Source organism: Squalius cephalus, assembly GCF_949319135.1.
Source record: "Squalius cephalus genome assembly, chromosome: 17".
NCBI classification, from domain to species: Eukaryota; Metazoa; Chordata; class Actinopteri; order Cypriniformes; family Leuciscidae; genus Squalius; species Squalius cephalus.
Window position 1 is genome coordinate 11,983,009 of NC_137138.1, and position 18,642 is coordinate 12,001,650.

General features: G+C 36.6%; 1 protein-coding gene and 1 long non-coding RNA gene across 2 annotated transcripts; both read left to right on the forward strand.

Annotated features, from left to right (window-relative positions):
* The first annotated feature begins 1,828 nt into the window (after positions 1 to 1,828).
* LOC307174643 (uncharacterized protein) lies at positions 1,829 to 5,516 on the forward strand. Its single transcript, XM_079898674.1, has 3 exons — positions 1,829 to 2,175; positions 2,477 to 2,759; positions 2,980 to 5,516. Exons 1-3 carry the CDS (start codon positions 2,090 to 2,092, stop codon positions 3,637 to 3,639), a joined length of 1,029 nt encoding a protein of 342 aa, XP_079754800.1. The 5' UTR covers positions 1,829 to 2,089; the 3' UTR covers positions 3,640 to 5,516.
* A 10,342-nt stretch (positions 5,517 to 15,858) lies between these two features.
* Positions 15,859 to 18,414, forward strand: LOC307174645. The gene is made up of 3 exons (XR_013824018.1): positions 15,859 to 15,892; positions 17,856 to 17,882; positions 18,124 to 18,414. It is a non-coding gene; the product is annotated as an uncharacterized lncRNA (long non-coding RNA).
* Positions 18,415 to 18,642: the final 228 nt, after the last annotated feature.

The following is an 18,642-nucleotide window of genomic DNA, read 5'->3' on the forward strand; positions in this document are numbered from 1 at the left end:
CTGTTCAGTTTACCCAAAAGGGGGTTATTGCTGCTCTTGCTGCTCTTATCCATGCTCGGCTGCATGGATGCACAGGGAGTTCTTGCCCAGAACAGAACCATACCACCAATCCTTACTGTATGCTAAATTGTCAAGCGTATTTGACGATAGTGGTCCTGACAGAAATAATAATAATAATTATTATTATTTACAGATCTTTGTAATATATTTAGCTGAAAAATATCTCACAGAAAATAAATCCCATGTTTCAGCTCCAGGAAGAATTTATCAGACGAGGACTTCCCAGCAACTTCACAATGCATTTGAGAAACTATCTTAAAATCAAACCATGAGAGAAAACAACAGAAGTTGTGCACACACACGAACATGGTTTTAGGGTTTGTGTTCCTGCATTTTGCATGTTCTTTGTCTTATTGATAATAGAAATTCTAAATGTCACATGATTGTCTTGTATTGTATTAACATTATTTTTATAAATATAAATATATACAAACATAAGATATATGTAAACTGCAGGCATTTTTGATTTTTTTTTTTTTCACTAAAAAATGATTAACACAAAGTAGGTTCCTTGTACTCATACTATCAGAACTTTATATATATATATATATATATATATATATATATATATATATATATATATATATATATATATAATCAAACTAATCAAACATTTTGTGTCATGTTGTGTTGCAATGATTTGTTAATTTGGCCCGAGACACTGGGATAGGCTTCAGCATCCCTGTGACCCTACATAGAACAATCAATTTGGTGAATATGGTTGGATGATTTGTTAATCTGTCTGATCAAATTTACTTGGTAATTTATTAGTCATCAACCAAACATAATGACAAATCTTTTTTATCAGGGATACAGTTGTATTTGACTTTGTTGTCAGCACAGTACAATACAGTGGAATGATACAGTAACAACATACAGTGGAGCAACCACATGAAAACAGACATCTGACGTCACTTACACATCATATGACACAACATTTTGTATATATTTTTTGATTGTATTGTACACTACAATAAAAAAATCACACAAAAACATGGTTTCTTTCTTTAGTTATGGACCTCTAAAGTCCACTGGGGTTGATCAAGGAAAAGTTTACAGTAGTAGAAAAATAAAAATAAAAATCTTGTCAGTAAGCATAATATCATCAGTCAGGATTATGACTTTGTGATTTACAGAGAGACCAACCAAATGGAGGGCTATTACAGTTTTTCCTAATTGCTAAAACACAAAAAGTGAATGCCCAGATCAAAGCGTCAAAACCGTACTGTTTGCATGCATGTCTTACACACAGGCATCAAATGAATAAACACATTGTAGGCATTGCACTGCAAACAATTGTGCAACACACGGTGCAAAACACTACACACACAGTGTTGTATGTTACACACGTTGGAAAATGAGGAAACACTTTGCATACAGCACATCCATTCAATAATAAAAACACATGCGACAATAGCAACACCCCCGCACACACAGTAAAACACTTAACCGGTAATTGAACACCAATCAGTCACAGCTGTAGCACTATAAATAGAACTCAGGTATGCGCACCTGTCGTGATACAATTGCGAATATGGAGGCCGAAGGACCAAGGGGAAGGAGAAGACGAGGAAGAGACGGGGGAAGAGGGAGAGGAGAACGAGGAAGAGATGGAGGAAGAGGGAGAGGAGAACGAGGAAGAGACAGGGGAAGAGGCAGAGGAGAACGAGGAAGAGATGGAGGAAGAGGGAGAGGAGAACGAGATGGGGGAAGAGGGAGAGGAGAACAAGATGGGGGAAGAGGGAGAGGAGAACGAGATGGGGGAAGAGGGAGAGGAGAACGAGGAAGAGACAGGGGAAGAGGGAGAGGAGAACGAGGAAGAGATGGAGGAAGAGGGAGAGGAGAACGAGATGGGGGAAGAGGGAGAGGAGAACGAGATGGGGGAAGAGGGAGAGGAGAACGAGGAAGAGACGTGGGAAGAGGGAGAGGAGAATGGCACCAACCTGAACGGGAACCAGGCAGACGCACAACTATCACTGACGACATCAGGGCCACTGTGGTGGACCATGTCATCAACCATGGCCTGACTATGAGGGAGGCCGGGCAGAGGGTCCGGCCCAACCTCAGCCGCTTCACAGTAGCCAGCATCATTCGGACATACCGACAAGAAAACAGGTATGTCCTGAATTAACGCCAAAGGACTGCACAGTACCCACACAGCAAATTGTCTAGTGTTAGTGTAGATTTTCCAGTGTTACAGTAATTTAACACTTTTACAGTGGTTTACATATAAACCCTGGGGGAGTGTTACATAATTTGACTGTAACTCTGAGAGTGTTAAATTTGCGTTTTCAAATTTGCTGTGCATCAGCGTTCTGGCTGAATCTGGTTATACAGTATTTCACCACGTACAGTATGACAGTACGGGATGGGGAACAGAACCTAACCATCGACACTAATCATGCATTGTTTGCAGAACTGCCAGGCGACCTGCCGTGGGAGGGAGGCAACGAGTGTTCACCCATGCCCAGGAACTGGCCGTTGTCAACCTTGTGGTGGCAAACAACACCATCACCCTGCGCCAATTGCGTGAGCGCATCCTCGAAGACCAGGCAATTTTCCACAATGTGCACAGTGTCAGTACGACGACACTCGCCCGGGTCCTGCGGGAACACCACGTCAGCATGAAACAACTTTACAAGGTTCCATTTGAGAGGAACAGTGTTGCAGTCAAGAACCTTCGCTATGACTATGTGCAGGTGAGTGCCACAGTACCACTACAATGGCAGTTGTGTGTTTACATGGATATATACCTTGCAGTCGCCCCCCTTCCATTGGTTGGAGGGACACTGCTAACATTTTGGTGATATCCGAATGTGTCCAACCCAATCCACAGTCATTGTGCGACATTGTAGAGGCAGTACCGCTGTATTCAGGAACACAATAGTGACATTTTGGTATATGCATGTTCTGTTACAGACTGTCCTGGCCTTCGATGCGGCAGCGCAGCAACATGAGTACATCTACATAGATGAAGCTGGGTTCAATCTGGCAAAAACCAGACGTCGGGGCCGGAACATCATCGGCCAAAGGGCCATCGTGAACATCCCCGGGCAGCGCGGGGGCAACATCACCATGTGTGCCGCCATTAGTGGTCAAGGGGTCCTCCATCACCATGCCACCCTAGGACCCTACAACACTGCACACCTACTGGCATTTCTCGATGCACTACATGCTGTGGTCACACAGGACAGACCAGGGCAGCCCATGTTTGTTGTCATCTGGGATAATGTCAGTTTCCACCGGGCTGCTCTGGTCCGGGACTGGTTTGCCAACCACGACCATTTCATAGTGTTGCACCTGCCCCCTTATTCCCCGTTCCTAAATCCGATCGAGGAATTTTTTCGGCTTGGCGGTGGAAGGTCTATGACCGCCTACCACATGTACGCGTGCCGCTCCTGCGAGCGATGGAGGAGGCATGTGGGGACATCGAGGTGGGGTCGATCCATGGGTGGATACGCCACACGCGGAGATATTTTCCCCGTTGCCTGGCAAGGGAAGACATTGCCTGTGATGTGGACGAGGTGCTGTGGCCCGACCCCAATCGACGACGAGATCCCTGACATGGACCTGCAATAGAAACACCTACACCAGATGTTCAATACTTATAGTAGTTCTGCACCTGTACACTGAGTTTTGGTTGTGGAAATAAACACGGTTTACAGACTACAAATGTAGGTAGTGTCTTGAGTACAGTTGACCTGTGTGTTGTGTTTGCTTTGACTGTTTATATTGCATGTGCATGTGTGTTTCCTATCGATCCGAAGAGGGCCTTTTCAAGTTAGAGTGTTACGTTTTGATTGCAGAATGTTATTTTGCATTGGCAGTTAGATGTTGATCTCCAAGTGCTGTGTCAAGAAATCTTGTGTGTTGAGTTTTGACACAATGAGCCAAATTTTTAATTTTGTGTGTAAGCAATTGAAAAAAACTGTAATAACCAGAGTCTATAGTCTGTAAACTATAAACTAGATTATACTTATTTACATAAGTCTCCTGCATTGTGCAGACAAAACGCAATAAACACGGTCATGTTATCTCTGTTTGGGAACTCAGCCGTATAAGACAGTTCTGAGAGATAGTTAAAAGAAAAACTTTGACAACACACTTTGCTCAGGATTTCAGAATGACCAAAACAGCATTTCAGAAGCTGAGCAACGACATCGGTCCGCGGCTGGTTGGTCCAGTTATGCCGTCCCACTGCAAAGTCACTTTTATTTTTTGATGTGCATTGAGGAATTTATTCTGTAAATGTCAGGGATGCACCGAAATAATAAATAAATTATTTATTTCAGTGTTCAATGCTCAGGTTTCACTCTCGCTTTAGCCGTCAGTCGCTCAAGACCCATGCGAACGCTCCACTCATGTACCAGCTCATATTCATTGGAAAAGCAAAGTCCACTCAAACAACGTGCCAATGTAATAGTGAGTACAGGCCGTTTGTGTTTGTACATTTTCTTTGTAGTCTTTGTAATATAGTGTGATGTTAATTTTCCAATACTTTTAAATATGGTTTAAATGCTTATTTGTGTTTTATGTTTAAAAAGGAGTGTGTGTTATGCGCATTTATTCATATTACCATTTTCGCTTGGCATACCAGCGTGATGACGTCATCGCACGCATCGCATAGTAACGCGAGCGCTAGTGATGCCTCATTCGTAGTAAATGCAGAGACGAGAAGCCATCACAATTGCGTTTTTCTCTTCATTGTCTTCTTGTTACTTACAGGTAACTGCAGAGTATAATGCAAAACACACTTCCGATTTGAGCATAAACACTGTTTATAATATATGAATGAGTTGTGCGCATATTTAACGCCGTTGTTTTGTTATATGAATAGTGCGTCATGAGTTTGTCATGTTGAGCACATGGTTAGCATAAATGCTCCGCGATTAGCGCCAGAGTCCGCCAAATAACTGGTTAAAGTATACTATTTGAATCTATAATGTATAATATTGTTTAGCGTTATACATTTATTTCTAATTTATATATGTGGTCGTTAATCGACGGGGATGTCTGTAAACTGTGTAATGAGTTACATTTGAGTGAATGTAGTTGAGTGAATTTCACATGTCTTGTCATTCAATGTAATATATCAGACAACGAACTTGTATGTGTTCTAAACTGATAATAGGGAATGGATTCTTAATGTATTTTACATCATCATTCTCATGTTATTATTTAGATAAAAGGTAAATGCTAGTTAAAGTGTTATATATATATAAAAATTATACATTAGGGTGTCACTTTGGCAATTGTAAATCCTGAATATGCAAAATGTTTAAAGTTGAAATGTTTTATTCAGGCATAGTATGTAAAAGTCATACATGTGTTGACCATGTAATGTGCTGAAAGGTTGTAATATGCATATACTTTTATTGGTTCGTAGTAAATGCAGAGACGAGAAGCCATCACAATTGCGTTTTTCTCTTCATTGTCTTCTTGTTACTTACAGGAGTACTACACCAACATGAAAATTCTATGTAGTAATATACTTGTTTCTGTTTGCAACTGCCCTACATGGTGTGGTATAGCCGTGCTGTACCCTTTTGTTGAATGATCCACTCCACATGCTCTGATAATACCTATAGCTTTAGCTTTATATTACTACGCATTGTTTGAATAATTGGTCAAAAAATAAATCTGTTAAATCTGATTCTGTTGCATAAAATTGTAATAATATATTGATATTTAATGAATGAAGCCTATTTTTTGTCCAATTTTATTGTGTTACTTTCATTAAAATTGTGCTTTATTTTATTGGATTGTATTTTTTTTAATTCAGTATGTTTAAAACTACTGAATTTCATTAAAAAGTCTAATATTAATACAATTATACAAAAAAGCACATTTTTTTAAAAGCGTTTTCGGTTTGGGTTTTCGGCCAAGATTTTGAATTTCTGTGCATCCCTAGTAAATGTGTTTCTATAATAGTTTATGCCCATGTTTTCTTATCAGATAATAAATCTATTCAACTCAGTTGAGCGCAGTTTTTTAATGCGCATTTTTACATTCAACATAATTCAGTAATGAAATATATGATTACTATTGTGAATGAGTTATTGAATCATTTACTCAACCAATTTATTCAAAAATATGAAATCGTTCAGTAGGATCTGGTGCATGTATTTCTGGACTCCCATGCGCATTTGGTAAGCTCCATCCACACACATAATAGAATAAGCATATTTTAAGCCGATTCTGTTCCCTGACACACTGAGGTATTAATATTTATCAAATTGCAGCAAATTGCAAGCCTCAATAGCCTAGTGGTCAGTGCACTGACATTTTTTTTTTTTTTTTTTTGCTTTGGGCAACATGAATTCAAGTCCCGGGTCGTCAAACTTTCTTGATAGTATACTGTCCTATCATAATAAAAAGCAAAAAAAATAAATAAATAAAAAAAAAATTCTTTAAACTGATGCAAGTTAAGCTCCATCCACACACAAAATATAATCAGCATTTTTTAACCCTCTGGGGTCCTTCGTTTAACAGTCACACTTGGGACCTTCGGGTCCAAATGGACCCGGAGGGCGGGATTAATATATATATACAAAAATCTTAATATTTTTTTTTTTACTTGTTTTTTATAATATTTTTTCTTTTCTTTTTTGGTGTTTTGAAATAATTTTATGATTTATAATTAATATTTATGCAATAATTATGACCCATTTTTTCCCATTGAATATAATAGAAATTTTTTATATATATATAATTTTTATTTAATTTTTATTAAAGCTGTATTTCATTTTAGAGTCAAGCCTAGGCCTCATGAAAGCAATTTTTGAAATGAGATGGGCGCCAACTGGTGGACACACTGAGCATTTTTATCACGCAATAGCACATTTTTACCACTAGTGGATTTACAGCTCTCTGTAGAAAGGCTTGCGAATTCTAGTAATTTTTGCCTGAACAGATTTAGTCTGTTTTGCACTCTTGATTTTTAGAGATTCACCCCTTCACTGTTGAGTCCTTTTTTTCTGCATCCTGGCTGATTTGTAGATTGTATGCACAAAAAAACTCTGTGTTTTCATATTTTTGACAATTTCCCATTCATTTCCTATGGGAGTCATTTTTGACCAAAGAGCAGAAGTGTGATGACCACTTAGCATGCTTGGATCATGACCTCAATATTTTTTTTGTGTGTTCACATACCTAATACCATAAAAGTCACCTAGTTTCGTAACATTCCGATGAAGCTGTGATTTTTAAAAATTCAAAACAGATTTTTGTAATCTGAATTTATTAGTGTGTATGTGTATAAAAGTGTGTTTGTGTGTGTGTGTGTGTGTGTGTGGATGTGTCTGTTTTGCACTCTTGATGTTTTATAGATTCACCCCTTCACTGTTGTGTGCTTTTTTTCTGGATCGTGGCTGATTTGTAGATTGTACGCACAAAAAAACTCTGTATTGTCACATTTTTGCCAATTTCCCATTCATTTCCTATGGCGGGTCCATTTGGACCCGAAGGTCCTGAGTGTGACTATTTTTTTTACAACCACTTAGACTATTCAAATCCTGTCCCCAATTTTTTTGGGTGTTCATATACCAAGTACCAACAAAGTCACCAAATTTCGGATCATTCCGATGAAGCTATGATTTTTTAATTTTTTTTATTTAAACGCTTCGGGTCCATTTGGACCCGAAGGACCCCAGAGGGTTAAGTCATTACATCAACACCTCTCATAATGGGAGTGGGGGAACGGATTTCGACAGCTGTTTTTTTGCCATCGGATTCTGTTCCCCCCATATTTATGGCACACTGAGGTTCTAATATTTATCAAACTGATGCTGTTTAAGCTCCATCCACACACAAAAATAAAATCAGGATTGCCGTCAGATTCTGTTCCCCCTATGTTTATTACACAATAAGGTTCTGTTAAGGTTCGTTCATGAACCTTTTCTGTGATGATTGGATTCTACTGCGAGTTCAATTGACACAGTGTGTTTCATCTGTACCCCTGACCACCCCGCACATTTCTATAAATTGCATGATAATCTTGAAGGGCACCATGTTTTTGTAAATTTTTAGAGCACACATTAAAGATAACAAAAAATAAAGTTCAGTTTTACGTTTATAAACGGACAAGAAGCTGTTCAATGTTAAATGGAGAGGCTAAGGTGAAATTCTTTACCCTAGAAATAGACTGTGTTCAATATATTCAGATTAGACAACCGTACAGCCTCCTTTAAATGTTCACCAATTGAAGAGGACACTATCCATTTTAGGAGCAAAAATCATGGGTCAGTTCAGTGTGATGCACAGCCATGTTATTTTATATGTTTCAGCTGTCCTTCTGCTCCAACTTTATATAGGCTAGGCCTCCTCTGCTATACTATTTTGTTATTATGCCCATGTTTTACTTTTAGATAGAAGCTACATAGAAATGTTATTAGAAAACGTTTCTTAATTGTGTTAAGGTTTCTTCACGAAGATTATTTTTTCTTTAATTAGTTTATTATTATTATTAATAATTATTAGCTATTATGTGTTGAAATTGCTTACCTAAACATTTTTACAAAAACGTATATTGACAAATAACTAGCTAGCAATTCACAAATCACAAGTACATTATTTTCACTAAAAGTAAACAAGCTGAGCAGAGCGACCCGATCCGAAAACCTAAGGTAAGACAGCCTGTCAAAAAACTATGACCTTTTTGAAAAGCTATGAAAATAACATTTATTTTATGTCATAATAATATTAATGTGTTACATAATGAATAAATGACGATGGGCCTAGCACACACGTTGTGTTAATGCGGTCACAATATTGTCAATTTAATGGCCTGGAGTAGTTATTCTGCGTGTACCACGGTTACTAAGTTAACTTACGCCTTTTCCAAATGTATTATTTCAAGATATTTTTCCGTGTTTAATCCTTATAACGCTATTGTGTGCGTGTGTGTGTGTGAAAGAGAAAGAGAGAGGGAATGATTTTCATAGATAATAAAAGTTAATTTTGTACAACAATTCATATTTTATAACACATTGTTTTCCAAATATCAATATTTCTCTGCATATAGACAGAAGAAACTGGAAAATCCAAGATGTGGCTGATTGGTTCATGGCAAACAGTTTCCAGGAGTTCATTTCAAGGTTGCTCTCACAAAAATGCCCACTCTCTTTAAAGGGGTGGTATAATGCCCTTTTTACAAGATGTAAAATAAGTCTCTGATGTCCCCAGAGAGTGTATGTGAAATTTTAGCTCAAAATACCCAACAGATATTTTTATATAGCATGGTAAAATTTTCACTTTTTGAGGGTGAGCACAAACCCACCGTTTTCGTGTCTGTCCCTTTAAATGCAAATGAGCTGCTGGCACAGAGGGTGGAGCTTCAAGAGCTTGTGTACTTTTACCTCACACAGACATGCACTGAAAATTTCAACAACTTTTAGCCTTTTATGTTAAAACCAGAGTCAGACAATGATGGAGAGACTCAAGAAGATGTTACAACATGTAGAATGCAACAGGACATTTCTGAATGGTTGATGAATTTATGTAGCTTATGTGTAGTTATCTTCTAGTCATTGATTAGCATATTCTGTCATGATAATCTATAAATCTCGTTCCCAGGGGCGGGGTTTATGTAAATTCTAGGGTTCGTGATGTCACTAGTCCTTAAAAAGCAATTTCTTTAAAAGAAAATATCTACCTTGTTTTGAACTTTGAGTATTGTAACTTTGCAGATGTTGTTTATGCTCAAACAGCAACATTACACACTCACTAAAGTTAGAAAAGTGAAATCATAATCAACCACCCCTTTAACTTCCCCATTGCAGCAAACAGACATTTTCACAATTAAGCACAATACAATATTGACTCCTGTCATTTTAACAGGGAATGAAATTGATGAGGACACTTGAATGAACCTGACTAAAACTATGATAGCTAAAATATTCCCTAAAATGAAGGATCAAGTTAAATTCATTATATTACAAGAAGCCCAAGACTAAGATGCCCCCCAAGACCACACACACACCAATCATGATTGAGTTTATTACATATACTCTTAATGTAAAAAAAAAAAAAGTATGTGGACATCTCCATTAATTGTTATTAACCATTTTAATTACTTAATAGTATGTACTGAAGAACTTAGTGACTTTAACATTTTTTCACATTTATGTATTTGGTTGACATTGTTATCCAAAACAACTTAAATTGCTTTAAACTTATATTGCATTTTGGAATGGGATGCCCATCCACTCATGTACGTATGTTGGTCAGGTTTCCACATACTTTTGTCCAAACTATACTGCTATCTTTGCAAATGACTGAGCTGTTTGTACCATACTATGCACCTCTCTGTAGTTTTGTTTATCTGTAGACTTCATTTGGTATTTCACATGGATCAATCTCAACACAACACAATGCTCGAACATGGTGGCCAGCAATGTATCAGCTACCAAAGTTTCCAGTGGCAATACAAAAAAAGACTTGAGGAGAGCAGAGATTATTTTCCTTCGACATGCAGGGCGAAGCAAATGAAGATAAAAAATAATTCAAGCTCTGTTTGTTCAGACATGCACATATACATGGTAAGTCCCACAGTGAAGTACAGGTAAGTGCATCATTTTAGAGAAAGATGGAGGTTAAAATCGTTTTTCTCTATTTTCGTGTCCAACAAGTAAACAATACAACAAGGTGTGCTCAGCCCTGGTTACCAAATACAATAGAACATGAACATGTCAAAACATGTACCAGAACATGTATATATATATATATATAAACATACAGTACTGGATATACATTACTATTTGTAATGTTTTTGAAAGACGTCTGTTCTGCTCATCAAGCCTGCATTTATTTGATCAAAAATACAGAAAAAAACAGTAATATTTTTAAACATATATTATAAATATTTAAAATAATGTTACTAGAATAAGCCACACCCACTCATTAACATATAATTTGCATGCAGGTTGTCTTTGAAAATGAAAACGAAAATGAAAACTGTGAAATAAAAGAGGAATTAAAATGAAAACGAAAATTTACATTTGTATTTGAATTGTGTCACTATTATTGCGTGAGCGTTACTAAAGAGCATTGTAAAAACTGCATTTGTAGTTTCTTTTTCACGTTTGGCTTTTCATTTTAATATTGGCAGTCTTGCCTCGAGACTGTAGTGGAAAAGAAATGTGAAATCACCAATTGCATTTTATTTTTCAATTTGACAGGGATAATGCTGTGAAAATGAAATCATTTAATTTCATTCTCAATTTTGTCACATTTTTTGCGTACTGTTTTCTGTAATGAAATTGTTAATCTGGTTTTAATTTTCATTTTAATCATTTAATTTATTTATTTAAATTTGGCAGAAAATACCTTCCATAGTTGTGACATGTGACATGTATGATGTCAAGAGAAATTCACTTCAAATTAATGTCCACTACAGTCTACAGTAGACAAAAGTCTATTTCTGGGTCCCAGGAGGATATTTTTATAACGGTTTTGTAATAGCGCGCGCCTCCGTATCCGAAGATGCACGATCTGGCCAAGCATGTAGGCCTACCGTCTCACCCATAGACTGTTCTCACCGCACCGACACCCAGTTTGTGCGTCTTAAATTAGTTGCTTATTTACAAAATGAGCCTATAGCAGACATAAGCTATTTGAATAAAAATAAAGGTCCATGTTTTATAAAATGTCCACGAAACTTAATGAAATGTTTAGTGAAATTAGAAAATATTTAAGAGATCGTTAATTTAGTTGTATAGCCTACATGTTTTTATATCCACATATTTTGTTCTAATGTCACAAGTAATAATCTCAGGGCTTACTGGATTTTACACGATTCTTTTTGTAGTGTGGTATTGGTGGTGATGATGTACCTATGATGTACTAAACATGTCACGTGTGGACCTTTCTTCAACGGTGAGAAGAAGAAAGGTCCACACGTGACATGTTTAGTACATCATAGGTACATCATCACCACCAATACCACACTACAAAAAGAATCGTGTAAAATCCAGTAAGCCCTGAGATTATTACTTGTGACATTAGAACAAAATATGTGGATATAAAATATATAATAATATAAAATACGCGTATAGTAGACGCGCTCGCCCGTTTGGGGAGGTGCGCGCGTAGTCTGTAGAGACTCGCGTATGGGCTCAAATTTCCGCCAAATATATAGCGGTCACGTATAAAAAATTTAATTTACTAATTTACATGAAACTCGAACTGCAACATTTGGGAAAGCAAGCGCAGAACATAGAAAGACGAGCGAAGAGAAAAACAGCACAAGCGTACAAAAGAGTAAAATATGAGCAGAAAATGCAAGAGAGCACAAAGCACAGAGTAATATAACCAAGGAAAACATACTTTTAAAGAAAGCATGACCATAAATTTAAGTTTTGTGCAAAATAACTTTTAATGTGTTTAAAGTTTTTATTCATGCTTGTTATTTCTTGATTCACGCTTATCAGATTTTGATCCGTGAACAGGTTGTTTGCTATTCTGATCATTTTGCATTATTTTTTTCAGTTTGTGCAATATATTTTTACATGTGTTTTTAATTTTTTGATTCAAGCTTATTATTTTTTTTATACGTGACCGCTATATATTTGGCGGGAATTTGAGCCCATACTCGCGCTGCGGAGCCAAGCGAAAGTATAAACAAGGCTTTAGACAGACTAGAGAGAGATGCACATCAACTTAACTTTACTGTTCTTTGCTGCACTCTCAGAAAAAAAGGTACAAAAGCTGTCACTGGGACAGTACCCTTCAAAAGGGTTCTAATATGTACCATTTAGGTACTAATATGTACACGTTTGGTACCAATATGTATCTTTGAGGGACTTAAATGCACTCTTTAGGTACAAAGGTGTACCTTTTGAAAAGGTACCGCCACAGTGACAGCTTTTGTACCTTTTTTTCTGAGAGTGTGACATCAAACTTGGAGAGGAGAGAACACAAGTCTACCTGATTGCTGTTCCCGCAATTCACTCTCATTGTGTTTTTTCTCCCTCTCTTTTCGTGACCAGAAGGATAGTTCCGCCTAATTTTCTCATCGATGTTACCAGATAGAGTAATCTTCCATGAGCAAATGCTAGTTTAAATATGCTACTTTCCTTGAGTACTGGTTTGGCAAGTGAGGGGTGCACCAGAAGGTGTGTGTAGCTGTTTGAAATGCATTAAAGTTAACTTGATAACTAAATAAAATGAAATAGACTCATAGGGGCGGTTTCCCGAACAGAGATTAAGCCTAATCCTAGACTAAAATTGCCCTTTGAACCAGAAATCTGCTTTCTCGGTCAAGGCTTTAAATAGTTCTAGATTTAGTTTAGTCCAGAGATTAATAAGCTGATTTCCTGGAGGAAGACTACTCCAGGACTAAATCGAGGCTTAAATTAAACCTACCAGGAGGCAGGTTTAACTTCAGATTAACATTGTGTTTCAAAGTGGACACGTGTATTACTTGGACACACACACACACACACACACACACACACACACACACACACACACACACACACACACACACACACACACACACACACACACACACACACACACACACACACACACACACACACATACATATATATACACTACCGTTCAAAAGTTTGGGGTCAGTACGATTTTTTATGTTTTTAAAAGAAGTATCTTCTGCTCACCAAGGCTGCATTTATTTGATTAAAAAAACAAACAAAAACAGTAATATTGTGAAATATTATTCCAATTTAAAACATGTTTTCTTTGTGAATAGTAAAGTGTAATTTATTCCTGTGATTGCAAAGCTGAATTTTCAACATCATTACTCCAGTCTTCAGTGTCACATGATCCTTCAGAAATCATTCTAATATGAGGATTTGATGCTCAAGAAACATTCATTATTACTATCAGTGTTGAAAACTGTTGTGTACACATTTTTTTTCAAAATTCTTTGATGAATAGAAAGTTCAAAAGAACAGCATTTATCTGAAATCTAAAGCTTTTGTAACATTAAACACTACCGTTCAAAAGTTTGGGGTCAGTAAGAATTTTAATTTTATTTTTGGGGGAAAGAAATAAAATAAATCAATACTTTTATTCATCAAGGAGTTAAACTGATCAAAAGTTACAGTAAAGACATTTATAATGTTAGAAAATATTATATTTTAAATAAATGCTGTTCTTTTGAACTTTCTATTATTTTTTTTTTAATCATTTAGAAAATTTGTACACAACTGTTTTCAACATTGATAATAATAATGAATGTTTCTTGAGCATCAAATCAGCATATTAGAATGATTTCTGAAGGATCATGTGACACTGAAGACTGGAGTAATGATGCTGAAAATTCAGCTTTGATCACAGGAATAAATTACAGTTTAAAATATATTAAAATAGAAAACAGTCATTTTAAATTGTCATAATATTTCACAATATTACAGTTTTTTTTATATTGTTTTTTATCAAATAAATGCAGCCTTGGAGAGTAGAAGATACTTCTTTTAAAAACATTAAAAATCTTACTGACCCCAAACTTTTGAACGGTAGTGTGTGTGTGTGTGTGTGTGTGTGTGTGTGTGTGTGTGTGTATATATATATATATATATATATATATATATATATATATTTATTACAAACAGACTTCCAGCATTTTAGCATGTGCAGTTTATTTAGCTTGCTTAAAATAATTTTCTTGTTTAGTTGCTTTTTCTGATTCCATTGTTTCCTTGGATTTGCTTCTCAGTTCCATGCCATTTTAAGCTTTTCTTGGTTCATTCCATGTTTTATAGGCAACCTCTATCATGCTTATTCAGATTAGCACAGTTGGTTTTAAATTAATCTGGTTTATTTTAGTTCAGGACTCCATAGTCCAGGTGTAACTAATCCGTACTTAATCTGTGTTACAGAAAGCCATTTTTTAAGACACGATTAACTATTCTAGATGAAGGCCTACTCCTGGCTTAATTTAAACCCTGTCCGGGAAACCGCCCCTTATTGTATAAAGTATTTTTGGTGTTCTTTTCTGTGTAATGATATTGGATCAACATGTGTCACTGAACTTTTAACATTTAATCACATCATTAAACAAACAACAAACGACTGATGGGATGTTACAACAAATCACATTTCATTTCCAGAAAGAATTTATACGGTGAGGTCTTCCCGGCAACTTTACAATGCATTCCATAAAACCAGTCCATTAAGCGGCATGGACAGCATTCCTGGACAATGGTTTGGTTTTTGTTACACATTGTGTTAGGTTTTTTTTTTTTTTTTTTTTTTTTGTACTATCACTGAACTTTTAAGTGTTATTAACAAAGTTTGTCAAGTGAATGTTGCATGTTGTCCATTCTACTGTTTGATTAATAGGCTTACTGTGAATTCAGGCATAGGCTCTTTTTGCACATGTTCTTCGCCTTGATCAAAACATGAATTGCAGGAATAAATAATTTAGTCTAGAGTTTTTAGGTATTTAGACATTTCATTTTGTTCTTTTGCTTTATGGTTTAAAAATGATAATGAGAAATGCTTTGACACTGTGTGCAGTTTTATCAAACATTAAAATATATTTCCATAGCTTAGCGTTGCAGTGCATCACAGATTTTGTTGATATGTCCACAAACCAACCAAGACATCTGCACTCACAAGTTCAGAAAGATGGAACAACGGTTGTTTTCAGGCACTAGTTTCATGTAACAACAACATGTGGAAGGTTCTCATAGAGTACATCTATAATGGCACCTATGTGACTCAACAGGTTTCTTTGTGTCGCATGAGTTTATAAAAGTGATCCACCCATATTTAGTAAACCCTATAAATATTGAGACAGTCAGGTAATCTAAAACAGAAGCAGCAAGAGCTGAGCAAGAGAAAAGAAGAGGCTTCAAATCAAAAGGTAACCTGTCGTCCCGACATTTGAAACAGTAAAGTAATAAATAGAGAAAATAGAACAAATGATTTGATTGATTATTTTATTTATGTGCTTAAAGGAGAACTCCGGTCAATTTTAACATTGAGCTCATTTTTTTGTACATTTGGAGTGCTGTCAATACAGAGAACAACGACAAAAATCGGTGTTGCCTACACCGAGTTATTCTATTTTAAAAATTTGCACCCTGTTGACTTCAATGGGGCAAGTACCTGCTTTTAGGCTCTTAACATCCTTGATGTGTCATTACAAGTGCACAGAAAATGTGAGTGATTCCTTCTGAGTGAACACGAGTGGATCTGACTGCAGTAGATGTGAAAGATATGTATAAAAATGATGTTATTTAAGCCAGCGCAAATACCTGTTTACATCCTGTTTTTCGGTTGAAGTCCAAAGTAGTCGATTGCCGAGTTCACGCGCATAGGTTTAGTCAGAGCCATAGAGAGAAAGAGTTGCGACACTCTTTGATGTCGCCGCTATGGCTGTCACGTGGTTCATGTAAGCCCCAATAGTTCCAAAACATACGCTGGCTGTCATGCTCTTCTATGGGACAGACAGCAGCGATTGCATTATTGAACGGTAAATATAAAATAAAACACATACCCAAGTACTTTTTCAGCTGTTATTGCATTATTGCATTTTGTTAATGTCAGTTTTGCATTTGGAGATAAGTTTTAGGCTATATTTTTGGAGGGAAAAGCTTAGTGTTCATGTTCGCATGGGTAGTAGCACTGGCTTTAGCGGCTCTAACTTAACTTTTCCATATCATTCATCTGATGATGGACGTCTCATGATATTTATTTTAGCACAACTGGGCTGTATTAGGCTATTGATTCCCGTGATTTTGCTTATAAATTTTGATTCAGCCATTAGCCTACCTTCGTGATCACGCAAAGAGGTCTGCCGTGGCGGTCCGTTCAGAGTTCGCTTAAATATTTTTTATTAAACAATGACAGACAACAAAAATGTGTGCTTGTGTGAGTGTGTGTGAACAAGAAAAACAAAAACCAGGGGCAGGTGATCCATGAAACAGACAGGACTGGTGATCCCATAACAATCCTAGAGGTCCAGCATTGTTCTCACAAGCCGCTTCACTCAAGACAATAAAACATAATGAAAAGTTAGTATATCCCAAAAAATTTAATTAAATAAAAGTTGCTATAAAGGTGGTAGTGATTCATTACCGAACTCTTACTGTCACAGCTGACGAAGTCGCACTAGCTAGCAGGCAGTGCTTGAAAATTGGTTGAAACAACCAACATAAAATATAAATAATTACGCTGTGCATATACAAATGAAGACCAGTATAAGCATCGCAAAGGGCCTCTGATACAACATAGACAGTTGACAAATCAAAAGAGGTCGATATTTCAGCAACTTAACTCTGGAACAACTCGACGCGCAGCAATGTAAGTGAATGGTGTCCAACGCCCAAATGACAGTGTTTGGAACTATTCCGATCTTCAAATCCCGGAAGTAGGCGGTTAAAAGCGCAGCCATTATTTACAACGGAGGTCTATGGGAGTGTCGCAACTCTTTCTCTCTATGGCTCTGGGTTTAGTTACCTATGATCACGCGCGTGAACTCGGCAATCGACTACTTTGGACTTCAACCGAAAAACAGGATGTAAACAGGTATTTGCGCTGGCTTAAATAACATCATTTTTATACATATCTTTCACAGTGAAAAAGGAATCACTCACATTTTCTGTGCACTTGTAATGACACATCAAGGATGTTAAGAGCCTAAAAGCAGGTTTAGTACTTGCCCCATTGAAGTCAACAGGGTGCAAATTTTAAAAATAGAATAACTCGGTGTAGGCAACACCGATTTTTGTAGTTGTTCTCTGTATTGACAGCACTCCAAATGTACAATAAAATTAGCTCAATGTTAAAATTGACCGGAGTTCTCCTTTAATATTTTTCCACAGCTATGTTTCCATTGCTTCTGTTATCAGGTAAGACAAAGATTTTCATAAAATATTTTATCATCAAAATCGTAAATTGACATTTTTGTACAAGAATGTGGTTTAACATTTTTCTGGTGACTGATAATGCAGTAATTATTATTATTATTATTATTTTTTTTTACCATTTTGAGAATACAGTTAGAGTACACTATCAGAGAATACAGTCAGAATACAGAATAGAGTACACTGACCCATTTGGTCCTTGTTTTCTTAAACTGGTCTTTAACAGGTTTTATCACCTTCACCTTGAGTGTTCCTCAGTATGTCTTTGTGAATGAATCCAAGACTTGGGCAGAAGCTCAGAGATACTGTAGAGATAAATACACTGATCTGGCCTTCATTGAGAATGAACAACAGACGGTCCAGTTATTGGACACAGTGAATGACGATTCCATTGATTTGGCCTGGATTGGACTCTATGATGATCTGAACAGTTGGAAATGGACTCTAGAAGGCAGTGATTTCTTCAACGAAGGACGGAAAGACTTCAGGAACTGGTATAACCAAGGACCAAACAATTATGGAGGACAAAGTTTGTGTGTAGGCCTATATATGTATAGTGGGATATGGTATACAACATACTGCTCCAATACAAGTCCCTTTATCTGCTATGATGGTGAGCAGTTTCATTAAGGACAATGAAAAAACGTGATTATGTTTCATCATTCTGAAATAATCAGCTCTCACTAATGCTCATTGATGTACTTAAATGTTTTAGGAAGACAGAATGCCAGTGCTAGTTATGTTT

Coding starts and splice junctions, on each gene's coding strand:
- LOC307174643 (XM_079898674.1), top strand. CDS start 2,090: ATGAGGGAGGCCGGGCAGAGGGTCCGGCCCAACCTCAGCCGCTTCACA. Junction 2,176..2,476: donor ACATACCGACAAGAAAACAG/GTATGTCCTGAA, acceptor CATTGTTTGCAG/AACTGCCAGGCGACCTGCCG. Junction 2,760..2,979: donor TTCGCTATGACTATGTGCAG/GTGAGTGCCACA, acceptor GTTCTGTTACAG/ACTGTCCTGGCCTTCGATGC.